The sequence below is a fragment of the Labeo rohita genome, chromosome 22 (genome assembly GCF_022985175.1).
Source record: "Labeo rohita strain BAU-BD-2019 chromosome 22, IGBB_LRoh.1.0, whole genome shotgun sequence".
Taxonomy (NCBI): Eukaryota; Metazoa; Chordata; class Actinopteri; order Cypriniformes; family Cyprinidae; genus Labeo; species Labeo rohita.
Window position 1 is genome coordinate 35,936,975 of NC_066890.1, and position 22,912 is coordinate 35,959,886.

The following is a 22,912-nucleotide window of genomic DNA, read 5'->3' on the forward strand; positions in this document are numbered from 1 at the left end:
AGCAACTTTTTGTTAAAACGCCATGATGGATTTGTTACTTACAAACATGCAGCTTCTTGTTTCACAGGACATTAATTGATGGACTGGGGTTGTGTAGATTACTTGTGGATTATTACAGGTGTTGTCAGAATGAAAAAGTCTAATCTCCCAGCAGGCACACAACGTCATAAGACGTTGATATTTGTGACTCTGGACCACAAAACCAGTCTTAAGTCACTGGGGTTTATTTGTAGCAGTAGCCAAAAATACATTGTATGGGTCAAAATTATTGATTTTTCTTTTATGCCAAAAATCATTAGGAAATTGAGTAAAGATCATGTTCCATGAAGATATTTTGTAAAATTCCTACTCGAAATATATCAAAACTTAATTTTTGATTAGTAATGTGCGTTATTAAGAACTTCATTTGGACAACTTTAAAGGCGATTTTCTCAATATTTTGATTTGTTTGCACCGTCAGATTCCACATATTCTCATAGTTGTATCTCAGTCAAATATTGTCCAATCCCAACAAACCATACATTCATGGAAAGCTTATTTATTCAGGTTTCAGATGATGTACAAATCTCAGTTTTGAAAAATGGACCCTTATGACTGGTTTTGTGGTCCAGGGTCACATTTGGTTAAATTTCGGTTGCGACATCGGCTGACCAAAATTCAATGTAAATTCAACGTTTAATGTCAACGTTAAATTGATGTCCAATACCAATGTCAGCTGACGTTGATATTTTGTTGTTTTTAGGTCGTGGAACCAAAATCCAACATTAAGTCAGCGTCAAATTGACGTCAAATACTGACGATTTTCATTCTCAACCAAAATGCAACGTCTGTCCGACATCATGTCCAACATCAACCTGACGTTACATAGACGTCCAGTGCCTGCCGGGCTGAATCAGGAGAGAAATATATGGACAGATTAAGAACCATTTACAAGTGAAAACAGTCCAAAACTATTTTAAACAAATATATGGATGGATTTTGATGTTAGAAGACAACAGCGGATGGACTTTTTAATCGTAGGAAGCGTCAGATTATTGACTCTTTTGGCTAAAAGCAACTTAAAACACCATAATGATAAATTTGTTATTTACAAAAGCGCAGCTTTTCGCTTCATAGGACGTTTATTGACAGCCTGGAGTCCTTTGGATTTCTTATTATTATCATGTTTTAAATCAGCTGACTTTCATTTTGACGGCACCCATTCACTGCAGAAGATCCATTGATGAGCAAGTGACGTAATGCTAAATTTCTCCAAATCTGTTTCGTGAAGAAGCAAATTCATCTACGTCTTGTATGACCTGAGGGTGAGTAAAATTTCATCATATTTTAATCTTTGACTGAACTACAACACCGAAAACCGTCATTCAAGGATGTATTTACGCTGAAACTGACTATCAAAACCAAACCTACCTAACCATGATAAACATTTACTGTAGTAAAAAGTGCGCCAACTTTCCCGGGGTTCCCTTATTTACATGTATGAACATGGCCGCCACAAAAACACGCATATGCTGTACTGAAGGCTGTGTGGGTTCATGACGAAAAAAAACACTGTATTACAGATTAATATTTTTCAATATGTCATCATGAATGTGTGTTTTACCCTGTGTGACCGTTTAGGTCTTCTCTGTTTCTCTCTCGGTACTCCGTCCCACGCGCTCAGCACCGCCCACGCGAGGATTTGCGTCAAACCTGCGCGTGGGAGTGAGAGAGCAATGCAGCTTACATCGGAATATCCCCGCACAAGACAGAGAGAAAGAGTGCGAGAGAGAGAGACAGCACAGATGAGCCTTCAACGCGCTTTCTCTCCTGTGCAAGAGGCGGAGCGCTGCCTCGAGACAGCGGCGAGCACCGGGAGTAGTCGGGCGCACCAGCTGCGAAAGAGAGGTACGTCAACCCGAGGACTAATATAAACGTTTAATACATAGACGTGCAATCGAAGCAAGATGATTTGACCTAGTTGCGTGTATGTAGACTCAATATCCGAGTTATTTGCATGCTTTGATGTCATAGAGATTCCCAGGTGCATGTGAAGCAATAGTTTTGAGATCTTCTCAGGTGAGTTTCTAGGAACCTGTCCGTGTTTCTGTGGAGAACACAGCTGTGTTTGCAACTTATGTGTGACAGGTTATTCGCAATTGCATTTAAATGTGGTGTAATGGTGAAAGATCGGGTTAATGGGTTTGAACCTTACCTATGTGCACTTGAGGTTTAAATGAAGTCAATTGGAATAAAAACAAATGCTAAATAACTGCTTTAATAGAAAAGTGTAGAATTTTTTTTATAATGTTAAAACAACAATGTTAAAATGCAGATGTAAACATCTTTTTACTGCTTACTGTAAACATTAGATAAATTGATAGGTCATTCGTTTTCAGTTGAAGAGTTGGGCAGCGACTGCATTGATTTCCAGTTTTTGTAAATGCAGGATTCTCGTGTCCAGTTTGAGCGTTGAATGCACTGAAAGTTTACAAGTTGTGTGAAGTGATGTATAGACCTTAGGGCTGACTGAATTTTAGATTATTGAAAACTGTGTACTGCCACTAGATTGTGTAATTTTCACAATTTTAAAAGTGTTTTTAGAGGTTTTGTTTGCTGAAAGTTTTGTTGGAAGGATGTTTCATCAGCTAATCAGTTGTCATGCATTGAACAAACTGTATTTCTATCCCTCACAGCTTTGTTTTCATTCCTGTCAAAGTTGAAATATATGACCCTGAGCCACAAAACCAGTCATAAGGGTACATTTTTGGAAATTGAGATTTATGCATCTGAATAAATAAGCTTTCTGTTGATTTATGGTTTGTTAGTATAGGACAATAATTGCCCGAGATACAACTATTGAACATCTGGAATCTGAGGGTGCAAAAAAATCTAAATATTGAGAAAATCGCCTTTGAAGTTGTCCAAATGACGTTCTTAGCAATGCATGTGAAGTTTATATATATTTACGGTAGGAAATTTACAAAATATATTCTTGGAACCTGTTTTTTACTTAATATCTTGATGATTTTTGGCATAAAAGAAAAAACGCTTTTTTCTGACCCATACAGCGGTTTGTTGGCTATTGCTACAAATATTCCTGTGCTACTTATGACTTATGGTTTTGTGGTCCAGGGTCAGAATTATCACATTTTTTTTGTTATTTTGTTGTTATATACTGTAGCCTTGGGCAGTCCATAAAATGTTCACTCTAAAAGTTTTGTGTAATTATATGGTCTAAGCTTAATTATATGGTCAACAAGAGATGGATAAATGCTCTTCACTCATAAAACTAAAGGTTCTGGAAGAGGTTTTCGCAGCAATGCTGTGCAAGAACTATTTTAGGGTTTTTTTTGTGTAAAGAACATTGTAATAATCTGAAGAACCGTTTCCACTATAAAGAAGCTGTTGTGCAATGGAAAGCTTCCATGGATGTTAAAGGTTCTTCATCAAACCACTGAAACTAGTAAAGAAGCTTCTGTTGATGTCACTCTCCATTACTGGAGATGCAAACAAAAACACATCAGCTTCACAAACCCTTAAAAATAAAGATTCTTTACTGTCATGGCTATGAATCCATGAAGAATCTTTAACATCCATGAAAGATTCTTTATACTGCAAAAAGACTGTTTAGAAAACTTAAATGTTCTTCTAAGAGCTGTTCACTGACAGGTTCTTTGGGGAACCTAAAATAGTTGTTCTATGGCATTGCTCTTTTTTTTTTTGTTAATTTTTTATTTTGTTGTTATAGCCTTGGACAGTCCATAAAATGTTCTCTCCAAAAGTTTTGGCAATGATTTTTCCAAAAATGAAGGTTCTGGAAGGGGTTTTCGCTGCTATGCCGTAGATAGGCCTGAAAGGCCACACCTGTTGGGAAATTTCTAGTATGCCTAGTAAGAGCTTGATTAGCTGGTTCAGGTGTCTAATTGGGGTTGACGCTAAATTCTACAGGACAGGAGCCATCCAGGACAGAGTTTGGGCTCCCCTGCCATAGAAGAACCGCTTTAGGTTCCTTAAAGAACCTTTCCAGTTCCTACGCTTTGTGTAAAGAAAGCTTTGTGTAACTCCAGTTAGACACACCTGAACCAGCTAATCAAGCTCTTACTAGGCATACTAGAGACTTCCTGCTAGGTGTGTTGAGGCTAGTTGGAGCAAAACTAGCTGTAGGACATTGGCCCTCCTGGACTGAGTTTGGGCTCCCCTGATTTAAGCTGTAGAATTGCTCTCGTGGTACTTCAACACCACACGTCGAGCGGTCTGCACAGCGCCAACACATCCCAAAAAAGCCTAATATCAACAAAGGCTTTGCAAACCTGCAGCGGCATCCAAACAAGGCGAATCCAACATGTTTATGTTTAGCTGCTGTTTCAAAAGCTGCTCTTCGTCTTGTTGGTCACGGAAACCCTGGCATTAGCCCCTGACAGAAGCGGTTCTTACTTCTAGACCAGCAATGTTTTGGTGCTACTTACGAACCACTTTTCCTGGTTCTAAGCTGGTGCTTTGGGTGTCGAAAGACAAAGAACCAATTTGAAACTAGGCTCTGGCTGCAAGCCAGCACTTTGAACTGCCTTGGTGGAAATGGGTAAGAAAGGTTCTTTGGGGAACCAAAAATGGTTCTTCTATAAAAGTACATTAAAAGTGGAGACTAATTGCTTCATGGTGACTTTCTTGAAATGATAACGCTTTGTGTTTGCATTTATAGCCATGTCAGTGCTCCTGCCACGTTCCTTGGGCGAGCTGCAACTGTACCGAATCCTGCAGAAGGCCAACTTGCTCTGCTACTACGAAGCCTTCATCCAGCAGGGTGGTGATGATGTGCAACAGCTCTGTGAGGCTGGCGAGGAAGAGTTCCTCGAGATTATGGCCCTTGTCGGAATGGCGACCAAACCCCTTCACGTTCGAAGACTCCAGAAGGCTCTACGGGATTGGGTCACCAACCCTTCCATCTTCAACCAACCCTTGACCTCTCTTCCCGTTTGCAGTATACCGGTATACAAGCTACCCGAAGGTTCCCACAACAATGGGCAACAGAACCAGCTTGCGGTTCCCAGGGCGTTATTACCCACAAGCCCCAGTCCTGGAAGACTGGATCTCAGCAGGGACGGGACGCCAGGGTGCTCTCCTCTACAAGGGGCTAGCGAGAGTCGTTTTTGGGGAAGCGAGAGCGAGCATAGTCTATCTCCGTCTGGAGCCTGTTCTCCATGTTCACCTCACGATGCTCTCGACGTTCTCGATTCTGCCGCCGTCCAGTGCGTGACAGAGTGCGTAGAGCGACTAGCCCAGACGTTGCCCAAGAGCGTCCCCATGGAAGTCAAAGAACACATTCGCGCCAATAAGAAGCTCAGCAAGATGATCGGCCACATCTGCGAGATGAGCGAAGATGATCCACAGAAGGAGGCGGAGATTCGGAAATACAGCGCCATCTACGGGCGGTTCGATTCTAAGAGGCGGGACGGGCGACAGCTTACGATGCACGAGGTAGGTTTGTCTCTTCTGGTAGATGCAAAGTCGGGATAGTTGCCCAAAAATTAAAATTCAGTCATTAATTACTCACCCTCATGTCGTTCCAAAGCTGTAAGACCTTTGTTCATCTTCAGAACACAAATTAAGATATTTTTGATGAAATCTGAGAACTTTCTCACCCTGCGTAAACAGCAATGCAACCGAAATGTTCCCAGGCCCAGAAAAGTAGTAAGGACATCGGGGCAACAGTCCATGTGACATCAGTGGTTCAACCATAATTTTACGAAGCTACGAGAATACTTTTTGTCCGCCAAGAAAAATTATTCTCCTCCAAATTACATCTTCTACCATTATCGATTTTTGGGTGAACTATCTCTTCGAAAACAAAGGTTTTATTGTCACTGATTGACCTTTTACCTTTAGAAGTTCTTTTTCATAATGGTTGCTTCAAGAACTTTTCGCGAATCGTTCTTTTTGGAACTTTTATTTTTGAAGAGTGTAAACTAAACGATTGATATTTTCATTGGTTCTTTTTTTGCGTAGCTAACGGTCAATGAAGCATCTGCTCAACTGTGCATGAAAGATCTGTCGCTGCTGACCCGAAGAGATGAACTTTTCTCACTGGCCAGGCAGATTTCACGCGAAGTTACTTACAAATACAACCGCAGAAGCAGCAGGTAAGACGCAATTCTTTTCAATTTTTGATTCTATAGAAAAACAGTTGTTACAGTTGTTTTGTTTAAATAGTAGCCAGGAATATTGGGTGAGGAACGTTCTCAATCTAAAGAGCATTTTAGTGGACAAACAAGAATATTTTTTTGTTCAATAACAACAAATTTTTAAAAATCAACTAGCATTTGCAAATGTCACGTTACTAAATGTACATTCACAAAGGCTTTTTTGCTTCAAGTTTTTGGTTTTTAGACACTTTTCGTGGTCTTTATTTGTTCATACAGTACCAGTCAAAAGTTTTTGAACAGTAAGATGTTTAATGTTTTTTAAAGAAGTCTCTTCTGCTCACCAAGTCTGCATTTATTTGATCCAAACTACAGCAAAAACAGTACATTTTTAAATATTTTTACTCCAGTCAAATGATCTAATATTCTGATTTGCTGCTCAAAAAAAAAAAAAAAAAATACATATATATATATTAGTAGAATTTTTTCAAGTTTCTTTCATGAATAGAAAGTTCAGAAGAACATTTGTCTGAAATAGAAACATTAACATTATAAATGTCTTCATCATCACTTTTGATCAATTTAAAGCGTCCTTGCTAAATAAAAGTATTAATTTCTATCATCTCTTTCCCAAAAAATGTTCCAAGCTTTTGAATGGTATAGCGTATAATGTTACAAAAGCTTTTTATTTCAGATAAATGGTGATCTTTGAATTTTTCTATTCATCAAAGAATCCTGAAAAAATTTATTCAACTGTTTTAAATATTGATAATAATAATAAATGTTTCTTGAACAGCAAATCAGCATATTAGAATGATTTCTGAAGGATCATGTGACACTGAAGACTGGAGTAACGATGCTGAAAATTCAGCTTTGCAATCACAGGAATAAATTACATTTTAAAATATATTCAAATAGAAAAGAGTTTTTTTAAATAGTAAAAATATTTTAGAATTTTAGTGTTTTTGCTGTACTTTAGATCAAATAAATGCAAGCTTGGTAAGCAAGAGAGAATCTTACTGTTCAAAAACTTTTGACTGGTAGTGTATAAAGAGCATCTGTTTGCACATGTCAGCTATTTAGTACTTCCACTAGTTTTTGTTATTTAATTGAGAAGTCCTACCGTTTAAAAATAAGTAGGAAGCTCAAAATACATCTTCATTGCAGGTCCCACTGCGGCGACGAAGATGAACCATCTCCCAAGAGGATCAAATCTGAAGTAAGTTCTGTAGATTCAGTTCATATTCATAAACCCCACTGTGACAAATTGCTTTATTTGCATGAGACGCCGCAGCTTTGCAATCATTTCGAGCTCCAGGTGGTTTCTCGAGACTTCTTTATTAGTTTTGCATTCCTGTCATGATATTTATTGCCAGCCGCCTTCCCGTTGTGTGTGAATTAGCGCTGTGTTTGTGTGTGCACTCTCTCTGTTAATAATCTCTGGAGAGTAATTACTGTCATGATTCACTCCGAAATGTCGCATTCACACAGCTTTTCCCATGAGTGACGGGTTGGGCCTCTGGGTGAACATCTAAAAGTAAATGCTATCGTTGTTTTCCTAGCTCCGTGGGGCTTCTAAGTCAACAAAACCGTTGCAAACAAAGCTCTCAAGACGTCAAATTAAAACTCTGTGATCGATTTTAGCTTGTTTTTAACGGAAGTTGTTTTCGTGGGGTTCTCTGGATAAAGAAGAGCTTAGCGCACAAACGTGCAATCATTCATTCGCACAGGCGGAGAAGTACACAGTGGACTGAAACACATAATTGACATCATCCTGTGGGTGCTTACTGAATTACCCACGCATGGCTGTGGCTGTCTCTGCCTGAGTCTAACGTCATATATGGACACACACACACACACACACACACACACACACACACATGTGTGATGACCTCAGAGGAAAATGCGGAGGTTGTCAAGGGGCGACACGAAGTGAAAATTCGTTCAGAGGTGACAATGGCAGATCTGTTAGAATAACAACAAAAATACTGGTTAGAGACAAACAGGAACTTTGGCACATTGCACATGGACCAAATCATTTCAAGAATCCAACAGTGACTAAAAATATTCAAATACTAAACTTAAATAAAAAAAGCTAAAACATATATTAAACTACCGGTATATTAAAAACTAAGCTTCACTATGACTCTTTTATTTGACTTAAATGGTTTTAAAATGGTTGTATAAAAAATGTACACACAAATGTATGATTCTTCAGAATTTTATGCGTTTAAGACCTAAAAAAGTACTTACTGCTTTAATATTAAATTTAAAACTTAAACATAAAATACTATATTTCTTAAGCTTTAGTATACTGTACTATTTTCATTTGATGTCAACGGGTTTTATAGATTTAAAATGGTTTAAAATGTTTTTATGGAAAATTTTTCCTTGGGATTTTATGCATCCAAATAAAAAAGTTATAAATATTTGTTTAATATTCACAAATTAAATATTGTATTTATGTAGCTGGATCTTTTATATTTGAGCTTTTGGGCTGTTTTAATAAACAGGTTACATGAAAATCTTTAAGATTTTATGCATCCAAAACTCCAAAAAGTAAATATATTTTTTATAATAAATTACAATTTTAAAATAAAATTCTATACTTATTTTATATTTATATCTGAGGTCAGTGAGCTTTGGTTTTAACATGGTTTTATGAACAGTTTACACAAAAATCTTTAGGATTTCATGCATCCAAAACTCAAAAAATGTAAATATAATTTTTACAATAAATATAAAATGTAAAAATAAAATACTCTTTTACCTAACTTTACTATTTCCTTTATATTTGACGTCAGTAAGCTTTGCTTTTAACATGGTTTTATAAACAGTTTACACAGAAATCATTCTTCAATATTTTATGCATTTAAGATCTAAAAAATACTAAATTTAAATAAAAAAATAAAATACTATTTTTCTTTTTACGTTTGATATCAATGAGCTTTATGGATTTAAAATAGTTGAAAATGTTTTTATGAACCAGATTTTTTCCTTTGTATTTCATGCATCCAAATTAAAAAAAAAAATATATATATAAGTATTAGTTTAATATTCAGAAATAAAATACTGTATTTATGTTGCTGATCTATTGTATTTGAGCTTTGGTGTTTTTGAATAAATTTATAAACAGCTTACACAAAATATTTAGGATTTTATGCCTCCAAAACTCACAAAAAGTAAATATAATTTTAATAATAAAATAAAATTTGAATGGTTTTATAAACAGCTTACACAAAATATTCAGGATTTTATGCCTCCTATTTAAAAATAAAATAGTATATTTGATTAGCCTTAGTATTTCCTTTATAGTTGAGGTCAATGAGCTTTGGTTTTTAAATGGTTTTATATTTATATAACACATAGATTTAAGCAGTATATTTTCATACAACAAATTTTATATGCATTACTATATTATGCAAAGAACTGTTTACCAAATATTTGGTCTTTGCTTGCGTAATTGTGTGTCTCTTGGTTCAGAGACAGGATGGAAAATGGTCATGAACTAATTAATAAAAAAATTTTTAGTGCAAAAACCTTGAATGACATTATAAGTGGAGTTTTTGGGGTGGGAGTAAATGCTACAAAAGTATAAAATATGATTATTCGGATGGTTCATCTCTGCAGCAGCGTGACTTACCTCCTCAGGCACTGTGGACTACAGATGTGATGACTCAGTTTGTGCTAACAGCTTTCTCCATTTGTGCAAATGTCATGGTTGCACCAGGGATGCAAATAAACGAAGCCATCATGAAGATACACTTCAGGGTCTCACTTCAGTCTCAGCTAATTTTATTGAAAGTTTCAATGAGCTCATCTTTTTCTTTCACTTTTTCTCCTTTTCTCTTAGGATGGGGTCTACGATCTACAGGAGGCCCTTCACGTTCTTCATACGCGTCAGGAGACGGTGAAAGAGCAGCTAGCAATCGCTAAATCTAAAGGAGAGGAGACAATCAGACATAGTCTACAGGTATTTTGAGTGGATGTACCACAAAACGTATGTTTGTTTGTCTGATAGTTTCAAAATAGTTTAAACTGTTTTCTCATTGTTTTTTTATTTTCAGGAGAATATTGTTTGAATGTTAATTTAAAAAAACGTTAAAACTTCATTTCAAACTTGGTTGAACTTAATTTAAATGTTTTTTAAACTAAGTTTGTTTAAAATGTTTGTTTCAACGTTGCTTGAACTATATTTGGTAACTTTTAAATTTTAAAAGTTTTTTTGAATTTTTAAGTTTTGTTTGAACGTTTCAAACTTGTTTGAAAGTTTGTTTCACACAACTCATTTAAACTACATTGAAGTTTATTAAACAATGTTTGTTTAAAATGTTTGTTTTAAAATTGCTTGAACTATGTTTGGAAACAATGTTTCTTTGTTTAGAAGTTATTTTTACTTTGTTTCAACGTTTGAAAATTCCAGAAGAATTCGTTTAAATGTTCTGTCAAAGATCGTTGAAAGTTTATTTCAAACTTGTTTGAACTTTGTTTTTTAAACAATGTTTGTTTAAAAAGTTTGTTGCAAAGGTCTTAGACTATTTTTAATGTTTAAAGTTTTGTAAAGTTTAACATTTTATGATATTTGTTTTAACATTGTTTGAAGATTTTTAGAATTTAGTTTAAACTTAGTTTATTTAAAAATTGTTTAAACTGTTTTTTAAACAGTGTTTGTTTAAAAAGTTTGTTTCAGGGTTGCTTAGACTGATTTTAATGTTTTAAGTTTAGTTTGAAAGGTGCTTTCGAAATTATATGAACTTTGTTTTAACATGGTTTGAAAATATTTAAATGTTTTTTGAAAGTTTTTTAGAATTTAGTTTAAACTTTGAATGTTTATTTTAAACTTGTTTGACCTTTGTTTTTTAAACAATGTTTAATAAGTTTTACAAAGTTGCGTAGACTGTGATTTTAATGTTTAAGTTTTATTTGAAAGTTTATTTTAACCTAGTTTGAACTTCGTTTTAACATTGTTTGAAAATGTTTAAAATGTGTTTTGAAAGCGTTTATAATTTAGTTTAAACTTTTAATGTTTTTTTCAAAATTGTTTAAACAATGTTTAAAAAGTTTTTCAGACTTGCTCAGATTGTAATTTTAATGTTTTAAGTTTTGTTTGAAAGTTACTTTTAAAATTATGTTAACTTTGTTTTAACATGGTTTTTAAAATGTATTTTCGAACAACGTTAAAAAGTTCATCGAATTTAGAAAGTTCATATATTTGTTGAAATGTTTTTTTTTTTAACTTTTCAGAATTGTTTTAAAACTTTGAAAGAGCTTTGAAAGTTTATGTCAAACTTGTTTGAATTTAAGTTCTTTAAACAGTTTTTAAAATGTGTTTTTTTTAAGTTGCTTGAACTAGAGTATGTTTGGAAACAATGTTCATTTGAATGTTTAAGGTTTTCTTTAAAAGTTAGATTCAAAGTTGTTTGAACTTTGTTTGAATTGAAACATTCTTTTGAATATATGTTTGTTTGAAATGTTTTAGACTGTGATTTTAGTGTTTTAAGTTTTGTTTGAAAGTTTATTTCAAACTTGTTTGAACCTCGTTTTAACATGGTTTGAAAATGTTCAAATGTTTTGAAAGCTTTTTAGAATTAGTTGCTTACTGTGATTTTAATGTTTTAAGTTTTGTTTGAAAGTTACTTTCAAAATTATATAAACCTTGTTTTAATGTGGTTTATTTTCAAACAACGTTAAAATAAAGTTCATATAATTTTGTTTAAATGTTTTTTTTTAACTTTTCAGATTTTTTTTAAAACTTTGAAAGCGCTTTGAAAGTTTAAGTCAAACTTGTTTGAATTTCATTTTTTTAGATTTTTGAAAGCTTTTTAGTTTAAACTTAGTTTATTTAAAAATTGTTTGAACTTTGTTTTTTAAACAACGTTTGTTTAAAAAGTTTGTTTCAAGGTTGCTTAGACTGATTTTAATGTTTTAAGTTTTGTTTGAAAGGTACTTTCGAAATTATATGAACTTTGTTTTAACGTTGTTTGAAAGTGTTTAAATGTTTTTTGAAAGCTAATAGTTTAAACTTTAAATGTTTATTTTAAACTTGTTTGAACAAAATAATGTTTGTTTTATAAGTTTTACAAAGTGGCCTAGACTGTTTTACATTTTTAAAGTTTTCTTTGAAAGTGTATTTTAAACTTGTTTGAACTTCGTTTTAACATTGTTTGAACATTTTTTTGAAACTTTTCAAAAACTTTGAAAGCGCTTTGAAAGTTTATGTCAAACTTGTCTGAATTTCATTTTTTTAAACAGTGTTTAAAATGTTTTATTTTTTTTTAGTTGCTTGAACTAGATTATGTTTGGAAACAATGTTCATTTGAATGTTTTAAGTTTTCTTCAAAAGCTAGATTGTTTGAACTTAGTTTGGAACATTCTTTTGAATATATGTGTGTTTAAAATGTTAGTTTAAAAAAATATTTGCTTTTAAAACCTTTTTTTGTAAACATTTTCTCAAATTCAGGTACAGCTGGACTCTCTGTTGGCCAAGCAGGTGGAGCTCTTGCGTGACGCTGCGGTCCAAGAGAGACTCAAATCGTTGGACTGGCGGATTCCAACTGCGGCACTGAAATACCTCGCTCCCACTGCTCAACACTGCAACAGCAGCCTCTCACATCTCTCTGGTACATTTTTCCTCCTCTCCTTTATTGCTTACCATTGCTTAGCATTTGTTGGAATTGTTCGTATCAGTAGTTGAGTTTACGCAACTTTCTATCCTTAAATACAGGTGAGAGACCCCTAAATTTGCGCCTAACAGATGTGCCGCTGGGCAGGCAATTGGCCAATGAGCTCAAACGACATCACAAACAAAACGCAGAGGAACGACATCATAACCAACAAACGTCTGAAGAGAGAATGACGGCAACCACAGGTTAGTACTCACAAAAACACGAGTTCTTCACATAATTCCATAATGACCAGTGCAATCTATCAAGAGCAGTGCAAATTCCCGCTGCTTTAAGACATGTTTTTTTGGGGCGTTAAAAATTGGTGCAAATACCAGTAATTTGACGAGCGTAAACATTAGTAAATCACGTTGCGTGATTCATTTTAATACTCTCCTCCCATAAATTTTGCGTCTGGAAGGGAAAGTCCCACAAATGCATATTTAATAAGGTCAAGGCCTTTTCAGCGCTAATTCTTCACTGTGTGTCTTTAGTAAATCCTACTATTCTAACGCCAAAAGACGGTTTGCTTTGGCGCAAGCTGTTAGTAAATCTGGCCCTTAATTCTCTAGTTGAAAGTTTATGTTAAACATGTTTGAACTTGGTTTGAATGGTTTATAAACAGTGTTTAAAATATTTGTTTCAGCATTGCTTGTTTGTAAACAATGTATGTTTGAATGATTTTAGTTTTGTCTGAAAGTTTCAAATGTGTTTGAAACTGTTTCAAAACATTTTTCTTTCAACTGTTTTAACATTTGAAACTGTTTTTAAATTACTTTGAACTTTAATACTTTTTAAACAATGTTTAAAATGTTTGTATCAAAGTTGCTTGAACGATGTTTGGAAACAAAGTTTGAATCTTTTAAGTTTAGTTTCAAACGCACTTGAAAGTTAGTTTCAAAAGTTTTTTTTCTTTAAACTGTTTTAACTTTTAAAAATGTTTATTTTTTAAAAGAATTCTGTATGTAGTTTTGAATTACTTTGAAGTTTTGTTTCAAACTTGTTTGAACTGCATTCAAACGTTTGTTTAAAATGTTTGTTCTATAAAAAGTTCTATAAAAAGCATGCTATTTACAGGTTCTTTAAAGAACCTAGAATGCAAAGAACCTGTAACATAACATCAAAATCTTAGATTTTTGTTCCAAAACCTACTGTAGATTGAAAGAAATTAGTATTTCTATTCACCAAAGATGCATTAAATTAATCAAAATTGACAGCAAAGATTTTTGCATTGTGACCTAAGATTTCTGTTTCAAATAAATTTATTTTTTTTTAAACTAAAAAATCAACACTGATAATCATAAGAAATTTTTCTTAAAAACTAAATGAGCGTTTTAGAATGATTTCCGATTATGGAGCAATAAAGACTGGAGTTATGATGCAAAAAATGTAGGTTTGCATGACAAGAATAAATTACATTTTACAATATATTAAAATCGAACATATTTATTTTAAATTGTAATAATATTTCACAATTTTTGCATTTTTTACTGCATGTTTAATCAAATAAATGCAGCTTTTGAGCAGAAAAGACTTAAATATTTTAAAATCTTACCAATGTTTTATAGTGTATATAAACTTATAAAATTTACTATTTTATAGTGTATATAAACTTATAAAAAATTGAAAAGTTGCAATACTGTTTTTCTTGCAGTATTACCGCTAGTAAAAAAGTAATAGATTTAAAATGCATTTATTTTATAGTTCAAGTCAATTAGCGTATTTACTGACAAATCGCTTGAGACTTACTGATATAAAAATTAACCTTTATTTGGAGTACTACTTGTGCACAAAGAAATAATTTATTAATATTAAGCCTAAAATGTGTTTTAATGTCACTATTGATGAGGATTGTATGATCTTTAAATATTTTGCACTTAAAGACCGATGTTATTACCTAAAGTATACTTGCAATAGTTCCACTTTAGCACAATCAAATATACTTTTTTATTAATTAATTATATTTATTTAAATATACCAGTTTAGTACTAAATGTGCAATTGCAGGATATTTTTATTAAGTACATGATATGTAAATGCATTTGTAGTATACTTAGTATGGAATAAATGTATTTTAAATACATTTTAGTATATTTATTTTTCAGTAGGGACATCACTGTTTATTTACTATTTATACTATGCGTTCATACGTCCTTAAATAACGTGCATAATCTATGACCGGCGACACACAGGGTGCCGTTTTACTCTAGTCGACATGCATTCTGGGACTGCCACACTATTCACTAAGCATACGTGTGGTTCTGCCTTCAAATTTGGCCAAAACGTGATATCTCTGAAGGCAGCGTAATGTTGCCGCCTACATTTTGGAACAACCTTCAAATGCTGTCTAGGTAGAGCATTAATCTTTAAAGAACCGGCGAAGAAACGCTGTATACAGATTAAAATGGCTCTGGTTGGACCCTGTTTTTGCATGCATGCTGTAGCCTGGATTGGCACAGGTTTATCTCAGTATCATCCTGGCACATTGACACCTACACCACTCCATTAAACCCTGATGTGTCAACGTAACACACGTATCAACAGAGCTTCAGAGAACTTTTTTGTAATATATGCAATCTCTTGCATGCAAATGTCCTCGATGAAGGTAACACTTTCTCTCTGAAACTCCTACCTGCCTGCGCAAGCTGCGTTCGTGCACCGCGAGTAGGTGAGGAAGGGGGTGAGGATTTACTCGTCTTTTTGACGTTTCGGGTTTTTCTTCCGCCCCAATGTGGGCAGAGCCTGATGTCAATCAGTGTCATTTACTGATCACACTGGTCTTTTGAACTGATTTGAATATCTGAAAAATACGCTTAATAGCCTCAACTGTCAATTTGGTGACATAGATTTGAAACACTAAAAAGTACCATCTTTTATTTTGGCGTAAGCTCTTACGAGAGGTGTTTGTTTACTGGAAACGACTGAAATGTGTTGAAAATTCCAGCAGAGTGAAACTGTTATGAGAATTGAGACAGTTAAAAATGAAGTTGGATTTTTTGTCCTGCATCATTTGCTCTTTTACTTTTGATTAATTGTTTTTAAAACCACACAATGCACCAGAAACATAAAAAATGTGTAGAAAATACGCTTAGTAGAAAGAAAGTATAAGAAAATGTTTACTTGTATAACATGTTCCATTATTTTACTTATTTATTTTTAACTGTGTACATAAAATTTAAAGAAACAGTTCACCCAAAAATTAAAATGTACTAAAAATGCACTCACCCTTAAGGTCATCCGAGATGTATTTTTTCATCAGAACAGATTTGTAAAAATTTAGCATTGCATCACTTGCTTACCAGTGGATCCATTGCAGTGAATGGGTGCCGTCAGAATGAGAGTCCAAACAACTGATAAAAACATCACAATGATCCAAAACATATTTAGGCCAAATGACGTTTCAAGTTAAAATGCCTGGATGTTGGATTTGTTTCTTACAAACATGCAGCTTTTTTCTTTACCAGATGTTAATTGATGGACTGAAGTCGTGTGGATTACTTGAGATGTTTTTTTTTTTAGCTGTTTAGACTCTCATTCTGACGGCACCCATTCACTGCAGTGGATCCACTGGTGAGCAAGTGATGTAATGCTAAATTTCTCCGAATCTGATGAAAAAACAAACTCATTTAGAGTTTGTTGGCCTAAGGGGGAGTAAATATGTGTTGTTCTTAATAATTTGACTATTGCCTCATTTTACAACTGAAGTTTGAAGAAAAAAATGGAGGAGTTTCCATATTATTAAACTTCTTGAATCTTGGTTCCATGCATTTTTTTTTATTATTGCCGTCTAATCTTATGTAAGCAAGCAGATTCAATACACGTTAAATTTGGACTTTTACTCTTGATTAATTGTTTTTAAAACAATTTAAAAGAAACACTGAAAAAAGTGTGTAGAAATGATTTTTAGTAGAACGTGGAAAGAAAATATTTACTTGTAAAATATGCTCCATTATTGTCTTTTATTGTTATTTATTGTTATTTTTTATTTATTTTTTTACTGGGTACATATGATTTTAAGAAACAATTCACCCAAAAATAAAAAATTTAGATGTTTCTTCATAAGAACAGATTTGTAGAAATTTAGCATTGCATCACTTGCGCATTAATTGATCCATTGCAGTGAATGGGTGCCATCAGAATGAGAGTCCAAACAGATGATAAAAACATCACAATGATCGAAAACATGACTCCAGAACATCAGTTAACATCTTGTGAAAAGAAAAAGCACATATTTATAAGAAACAAATCCATCATTAAGATGTTTTTAACTTCAGACCGGCTAAAAATACATTATTTCATCTGAATCAGGAGAGAAATATGCACAGGTCAAGCATCATTTACAAACAAAAACAGTCAAGAAAAACAGCTCTGAAAATTACGGTTTCTTACGAACATGCAGCTTTTTTCCTTCACAAGATGTTAATTGATGGACTGGTGTCATTTTTATCAGATGTTTTTATCAGCTGTTTAGACTCTCATTCTGACGGCACCCATTCATTGCAATGGATCCATTGGTGAGCAAGTGATATAATGCTAAAAAAACAAACTCATTTACATCTTAGCCTGAGGGAGAGTAAATATTTGTTGTTCTTTTGCAATTTTTAGTAGAAAATGGAAAGAAAATATTAACTTGTAAAACATGCTCCATTATTATATTTATGTATTTATTTTTTACTGTGTACATACAATTTAAAGAAACAGTTCACCCAAAAATAAGAATGTACTCACCCTCAGGCCATCCAAGATTTGTTTCTTCAGCGGAACAGATTTGTAGAAATTTAGCATTGCATCACTTGCTCACCAGTGGATCCATTGTAGTAAATGGGTGCCGTCAGAGTGAGAGTCCAAACAGCTAATAAAAACATCACAGTGATCCAAAACATGACTCCAATCCATCAATTAACATCTTGTGAAGAGAAAAGGACCATGTTTATAAGAAACAAGTCCATTAAGATGTTTTTAACTTCAAAAGTATGGTTTCGTCTGAATCAGGAGTGAAATATGCACAGGTCAAGCATAGTTTACAAACAGAAACAGGCAAAAGCAACAGCTCTAAACAAAGATATTGGTAGATCTTGATGTGAAAAGGCAACAGAAGATGGACTTCTAAATTGTGGAGTTATATTTAGGTCAAAAATGATGGGTTTAAGTTAAAACGCCTTAATGATGAATTTGTTTCTTACAAACATGCTTTTTTCTTCACAAGATGTTAATTGATGGACTGGTCATGCAGATTACTTGAGATGTTTTTATTAGCTGTTTGGACTTTCATTCTGACGGCACCCATTCACTACAATGGATCTATTGGTCAGCAAGTGATGTAATGTTGAATTTCTCCAAATCTGATGAAGAAACAAACTCATTTACATCTTAGATGGCCTAAGGGGGAGTAAATATTTGTTGTTCTTAATAATTTGACTATTGCCTCATCTTACAACTGAAGTTTGAAGAAAAAAAAATTGAGGAGTTCCCATATTATTAAACATCTTAAGTCCTGGATCCACGCTTTTTTTTGTTTGTTTGTTTTTTTGGGGTTTTTTTTTTCTTGCCGTCTAGATAGCGTGAGGGAGAGTAAATATTTGTTGTTCTTCTGCTTGATTTGACTGTTGCCTCATTTTAGAATTGAAGATACATGTTAAACTGGAAAGAATTCTAAACTTTTATATTTTTATTTCAGAAAATGGGTCTCAAAAGGAGCCCGGGCTTCTGGACAAGAAGACCATTAAATCAGAGCCAGAGGACTCCAGATAACATCTCCAGCCTCCAAGTGAAACCTGCGTTTTGTTTGCTCAGTGGATTTAGTACTGAAACTGTGTGGCCTTACGAACTGTAAATGCCTAGAGATCCATTTATTTAGATTTTTAATTGTTAAGATTTATTTTTATTTCTAATTTTAGAACAAAAAAAGAAACATGAATGTCTTGCGGTCGGTGTACACAGAGAAATTGTCCAAGAGTGCATCTTTCTGTACATAATCTGTTTGTTTATTTGATTGCATGTCTTATTTGTAACTATTTTTATTTAAGATATTCGTTATTCGACGGAAACACTGGAGTTTCGTAGAAAACAGTTGTGTAGTCCTTAGATTAGTTGATAAGGTTAAATGATGACATTCATCTGTTCGTACCAGTTTGTCGTTGAGGATGAACTTAGCGTAAAAGCATACTGAATATGTAGAATTAGCTTTGCGTGTTTTTGCGATTGCGTCAGTTTCGATGTTAGTACTAGGAAATAAAGTTTATTGTGTGTTTGTTACCAGCAACTCTAGCCTTATTCTCAGCGTACGATATTGCTGTCGTTAAGCGTTAACTGTTACATTGTGACTGTAATTTTTCAGAAAAATAAAAAGTTTCCAAACTTTTTTTCGTCACACGTGGGCATTTTGTTAGTTAGCTGTGCTAATCCGTCGTTCTGGTCATTTCTATGCACATTTGTTGTGTGTTTCACTCTTTATCTTGTCTTTGTGAAATTGTTCTACAAATAAAACCAAACTGGAAAAAAACAGTTCACGAATTTTCTCTGATTTTTTGGAAAAGTGTTTTCTTAATTTTCAAAATTAAAATATGGAAACCTAAATCCTGAAATGTTTTCTATAGAAACCTGATAATGGAAAAGAAAACATGACACTTCTCGCAAAACTTTTGCGTTTCCTGAAAAACTTTGCATTCACTCACACTACTTCTGTGATGGGAGGAAACTATATTTCAATGCTTTTGAGAATTAAGTCATATGCAGTAGTTTTGCAAAAATAGCGCATAATAATTATAATAATATATTTAATCCAATATATAATAAAATATGAAACAATATTTAAGTGATATATTAAATATAAATATTTTATTATTAATTATGATTCAGTATTTAATATCTTACATATAATACCAACCCAATCTCACTGCAATTTGTATATTTTTGACAAGGTGGTTAATTCATACAAATTCGTACAACCTTTCTCGTACTAAATCATACAGTTTGTAAAAAATCGTATGTATTTTACGAAGTGGCAAATTCATAGGAATTCATACAAAGGACCACATCTACAAAACTTAATCGTCACAGAAATCGAACAAAATTGTACAAATGAGGTTGTATGAATTTGTATGAATTAGCGACCTCGTAAAATGCGTACAAATTGGCAGTAAGATAGTGTTGATAATACAGCAACAAACAGAAGCAACAAATAATTGCAATATATTTACAATAAATAATAAAATGTTGAACAATATTTAAAATGTATATAAAATGTATAATCAATATACATAATAAATTTGGCACCATCGTGCGTGTTTTACAAGGTGGCAAATTCATAGGAATTCGAACAAAAGACCACGTTTACAAAACTCAATTGTCACAGAAATCAAACAAAATTGTACGAGTGAGGTTGTACAAATTCTTACGAATTAGTATTATTGATAAAATCATAGTGAATTTGGCACCAACTATGACATTCACTGTGAGAAATACTGCAAACGGAGCGATGCAAACAATAAAACGGTTGGAGTTCTGCTATCACTAGAATATCACACTCCCCTCAGCCAATCAGATTCAAGGACCTGAAAGAACTGTAAAATATAAAAATAGATACTTTATTATTAATTAATTATGACTCAGTATTTAATATCCAACCCCATCTCATGGCAATTTGTACATTTTTGACAACGTGGCTAATATATATGAATTTGTACGACCTCACTCGTATGAATTTAGACAATTTGTGAAAAAAATAAATAAATACATAAGCCAATACAGCAAATAATAATTATAAAAATATATTTAAATGATTTAAAAATATATACTTTATTATTAATTATATTTCTGTATTTAATATTTTACATGTAATATAACCCGATCTCACAGCAATTTGTATATTTTTGACAAGGTAGCTAATTCATACCAATTTGTAAAACCTCGTACAAATTTGTACAAATTCATACAATTTGTGGAAAATCGCACATCTTATGAGGTGGCATATTCGTAGGAATTCGTATGAAGGACCACAGCTAAAACTTAACCGTCACAGAAATCAAAAAGTGAGGTTGTATGATTTTGTCACCTCATAAAATACATACAAAATAGCGTTGATAATACACCAATAAACAAAGCGGCCAAAAAATGTATATATTTACAATGAATAATAAAATGTTGAACAATATTTATTTAATATATAACATATATATTTTATTATTAATAATTCAAAATACATTATTTTACAGTATTTACAATATTTACGTATTTTACAGCAAATAACTACATAGTTTACCTAACAAAAATATAAATAAATATAAATACATATTTTAATAATAACAATGATACATTCTCACCTAAAAAAAAAAAAAAAAAAAAAAAAAAAAAAAAAAAACTACATTCCGTGACACAAAAACAGTATTATTTATAAAATTACAGTGGATTTGGGCGTCTGCCATAACATTCGCAGTGAGAAAAACCGCAAGTGGAGTGATACAACGGTAAAACGCTATCACTAGAATATCGCACTCCTCTCAGCCAATCAGATTCGAGGACCAGAAAGATCTCTTGTGTATATAAATACATAAATGAATTAATAAATATCCACCTTTCCGTTTTTCTTTCCGTAAGAATGGCCGTTCTATTTTTCCTATTTTTAGCTGTACAAAACTGGTTTTGCTGCTTGATATTGCAAATTGGTGTCTTACCACATATTTTAATGTATTATCTTATTATGAACACACTGGTTTGCAGTGCAAACAGTTTTATCATTTGCTAATATTGCGGCTAATAAACCGGAAGTCTCACCCCCAGGCTTAAAGAATAAGGTGGATGAAAAGATATAGATAATAAAAAACTTTACTATCCATTTTCACTTATCATCGCCGTTTAACTTTATGTAAGCAAGATAACAACTTAAAACTGTTTATTTATAGAGGCGGCCTAAAAAAACACGGCTCATAATCTGGAAGGCGTTTATAAAATCGAGCTGATCCAAGCAGCTTCCTGTGCTGTTTATGTCACACACATACGTTAATGCTAAAAATGCGCCCACGCTCCACACACACACACACTCACACACACACACACTTCTTGTGCGTTCATCGTCTCTCAGATCTACAGAAGCCCTACACGGGTGTTCCTCAGGAGAGACGTCACTACGCACCTACAGAACCCGCGCGTGTGTGTGTGTGTGTGCGTGTGCGTGTGTGTGTGAGCAGTTAGATCACTGTGGTGACCCAGATGTGTGGGCGGTGCCTGAATGTGGGCGGAAACATTTCGAACAGTGAACACTCTGTGATACAGGCTTTTGTCTTGGTGGAAGTGGGATTGAGTTACGTATGCAGCGCTAGGTTTTTTTAGATATAGGTTAAAGATACATATAAAAGAAAAAACCAAAAAGCTAAATATCAGCACCCCCTCAAGACGAAGGAGAAGGAGAAAAAAGATTAATAAAGGTTTCTTGAACTTTATTTTGGTTTGCAGGGTTTCCCACCAAGCCTCTGCTACATGACTGGGTTTAACCGTGAGCATGTGTTTCCTGATATCTCACTCTGCAGATCTTGTCTATGTGGGATGATGGAGGAAACACTGGGTTTGTGAAAGTGGGTGAGCTAAGGTTTGCTGTTTTATTCAGGATATACTACTTTTAAAATCTACTTGAATTGTCTTTTGTAATAATATAATATAATATAATACAATATAATATAATAATACAATATAAAGAAAATGAAATCAAAAAGTACAAAAATATTTGTAAATAATAAAAAATGAACAGTATCTAACAATCAGTCACAGTCACATTGAAATTTCATTTTCAGTTTTGGCACATATTTTGCATACAGTTTCTATAATGAAAGTGTCATTTTTTTTTTTTAATTTAATAGATTTATTTAAAATTGTCAGAAATACCTTCCATGTATTTATGTATATATGTATTTTTTTAGATATATATCAATGTATTTTTATAAAATCTATATTTTTATTTAATTATTAAAATATAAATAAATACTTATAAATACTTTTTTAATCCACTTAAACTGTCTTGTGGATTAAAATAATATAATATAATATAATATAATAAAATATAATATTAAAGAATATGAATATGGTTTTGATTTTCTTATTACAATTTAATTGATTTATTTAAAAATTGGCAAAAAATACC

At 33.1% G+C, this 22,912-nt stretch overlaps 1 protein-coding gene across 2 annotated transcripts; it reads left to right on the plus strand.

Annotated features, from left to right (window-relative positions):
• The first annotated feature begins 1,631 nt into the window (after window positions 1-1,631).
• Window positions 1,632-19,284, plus strand: nab1a (NGFI-A binding protein 1a (EGR1 binding protein 1)). 2 transcript variants are annotated; one of them, XM_051095061.1, is made up of 8 exons: window positions 1,632-1,887; window positions 4,682-5,457; window positions 5,986-6,119; window positions 7,287-7,338; window positions 9,973-10,092; window positions 12,580-12,739; window positions 12,844-12,987; window positions 18,458-19,284. In XM_051095061.1, exons 1-8 carry the CDS (start codon window positions 1,716-1,718, stop codon window positions 18,529-18,531), a joined length of 1,632 nt encoding a protein of 543 aa, XP_050951018.1. In that variant the 5' UTR covers window positions 1,632-1,715; the 3' UTR covers window positions 18,532-19,284. The 2 variants fall into 2 exon arrangements, with proteins under 2 accessions (XP_050951018.1, XP_050951019.1); XM_051095062.1 differs by lacking the exon at window positions 1,632-1,887 and adding an exon at window positions 1,894-2,058.
• Window positions 19,285-22,912: the final 3,628 nt, after the last annotated feature.

Bases quoted from the DNA above. Each gene is read 5' to 3' on its own strand.
- nab1a (XM_051095061.1), top strand. From the start codon at position 1,716: ATGCAGCTTACATCGGAATATCCCCGCACAAGACAGAGAGAAAGAGTG. The intron at 5,458-5,985 runs GTAGGTTTGTCT...TTTTTTGCGTAG, and splicing joins GACAGCTTACGATGCACGAG to CTAACGGTCAATGAAGCATC. The intron at 12,988-18,457 runs GTTAGTACTCAC...TTTTTATTTCAG, and splicing joins GAGAATGACGGCAACCACAG to AAAATGGGTCTCAAAAGGAG.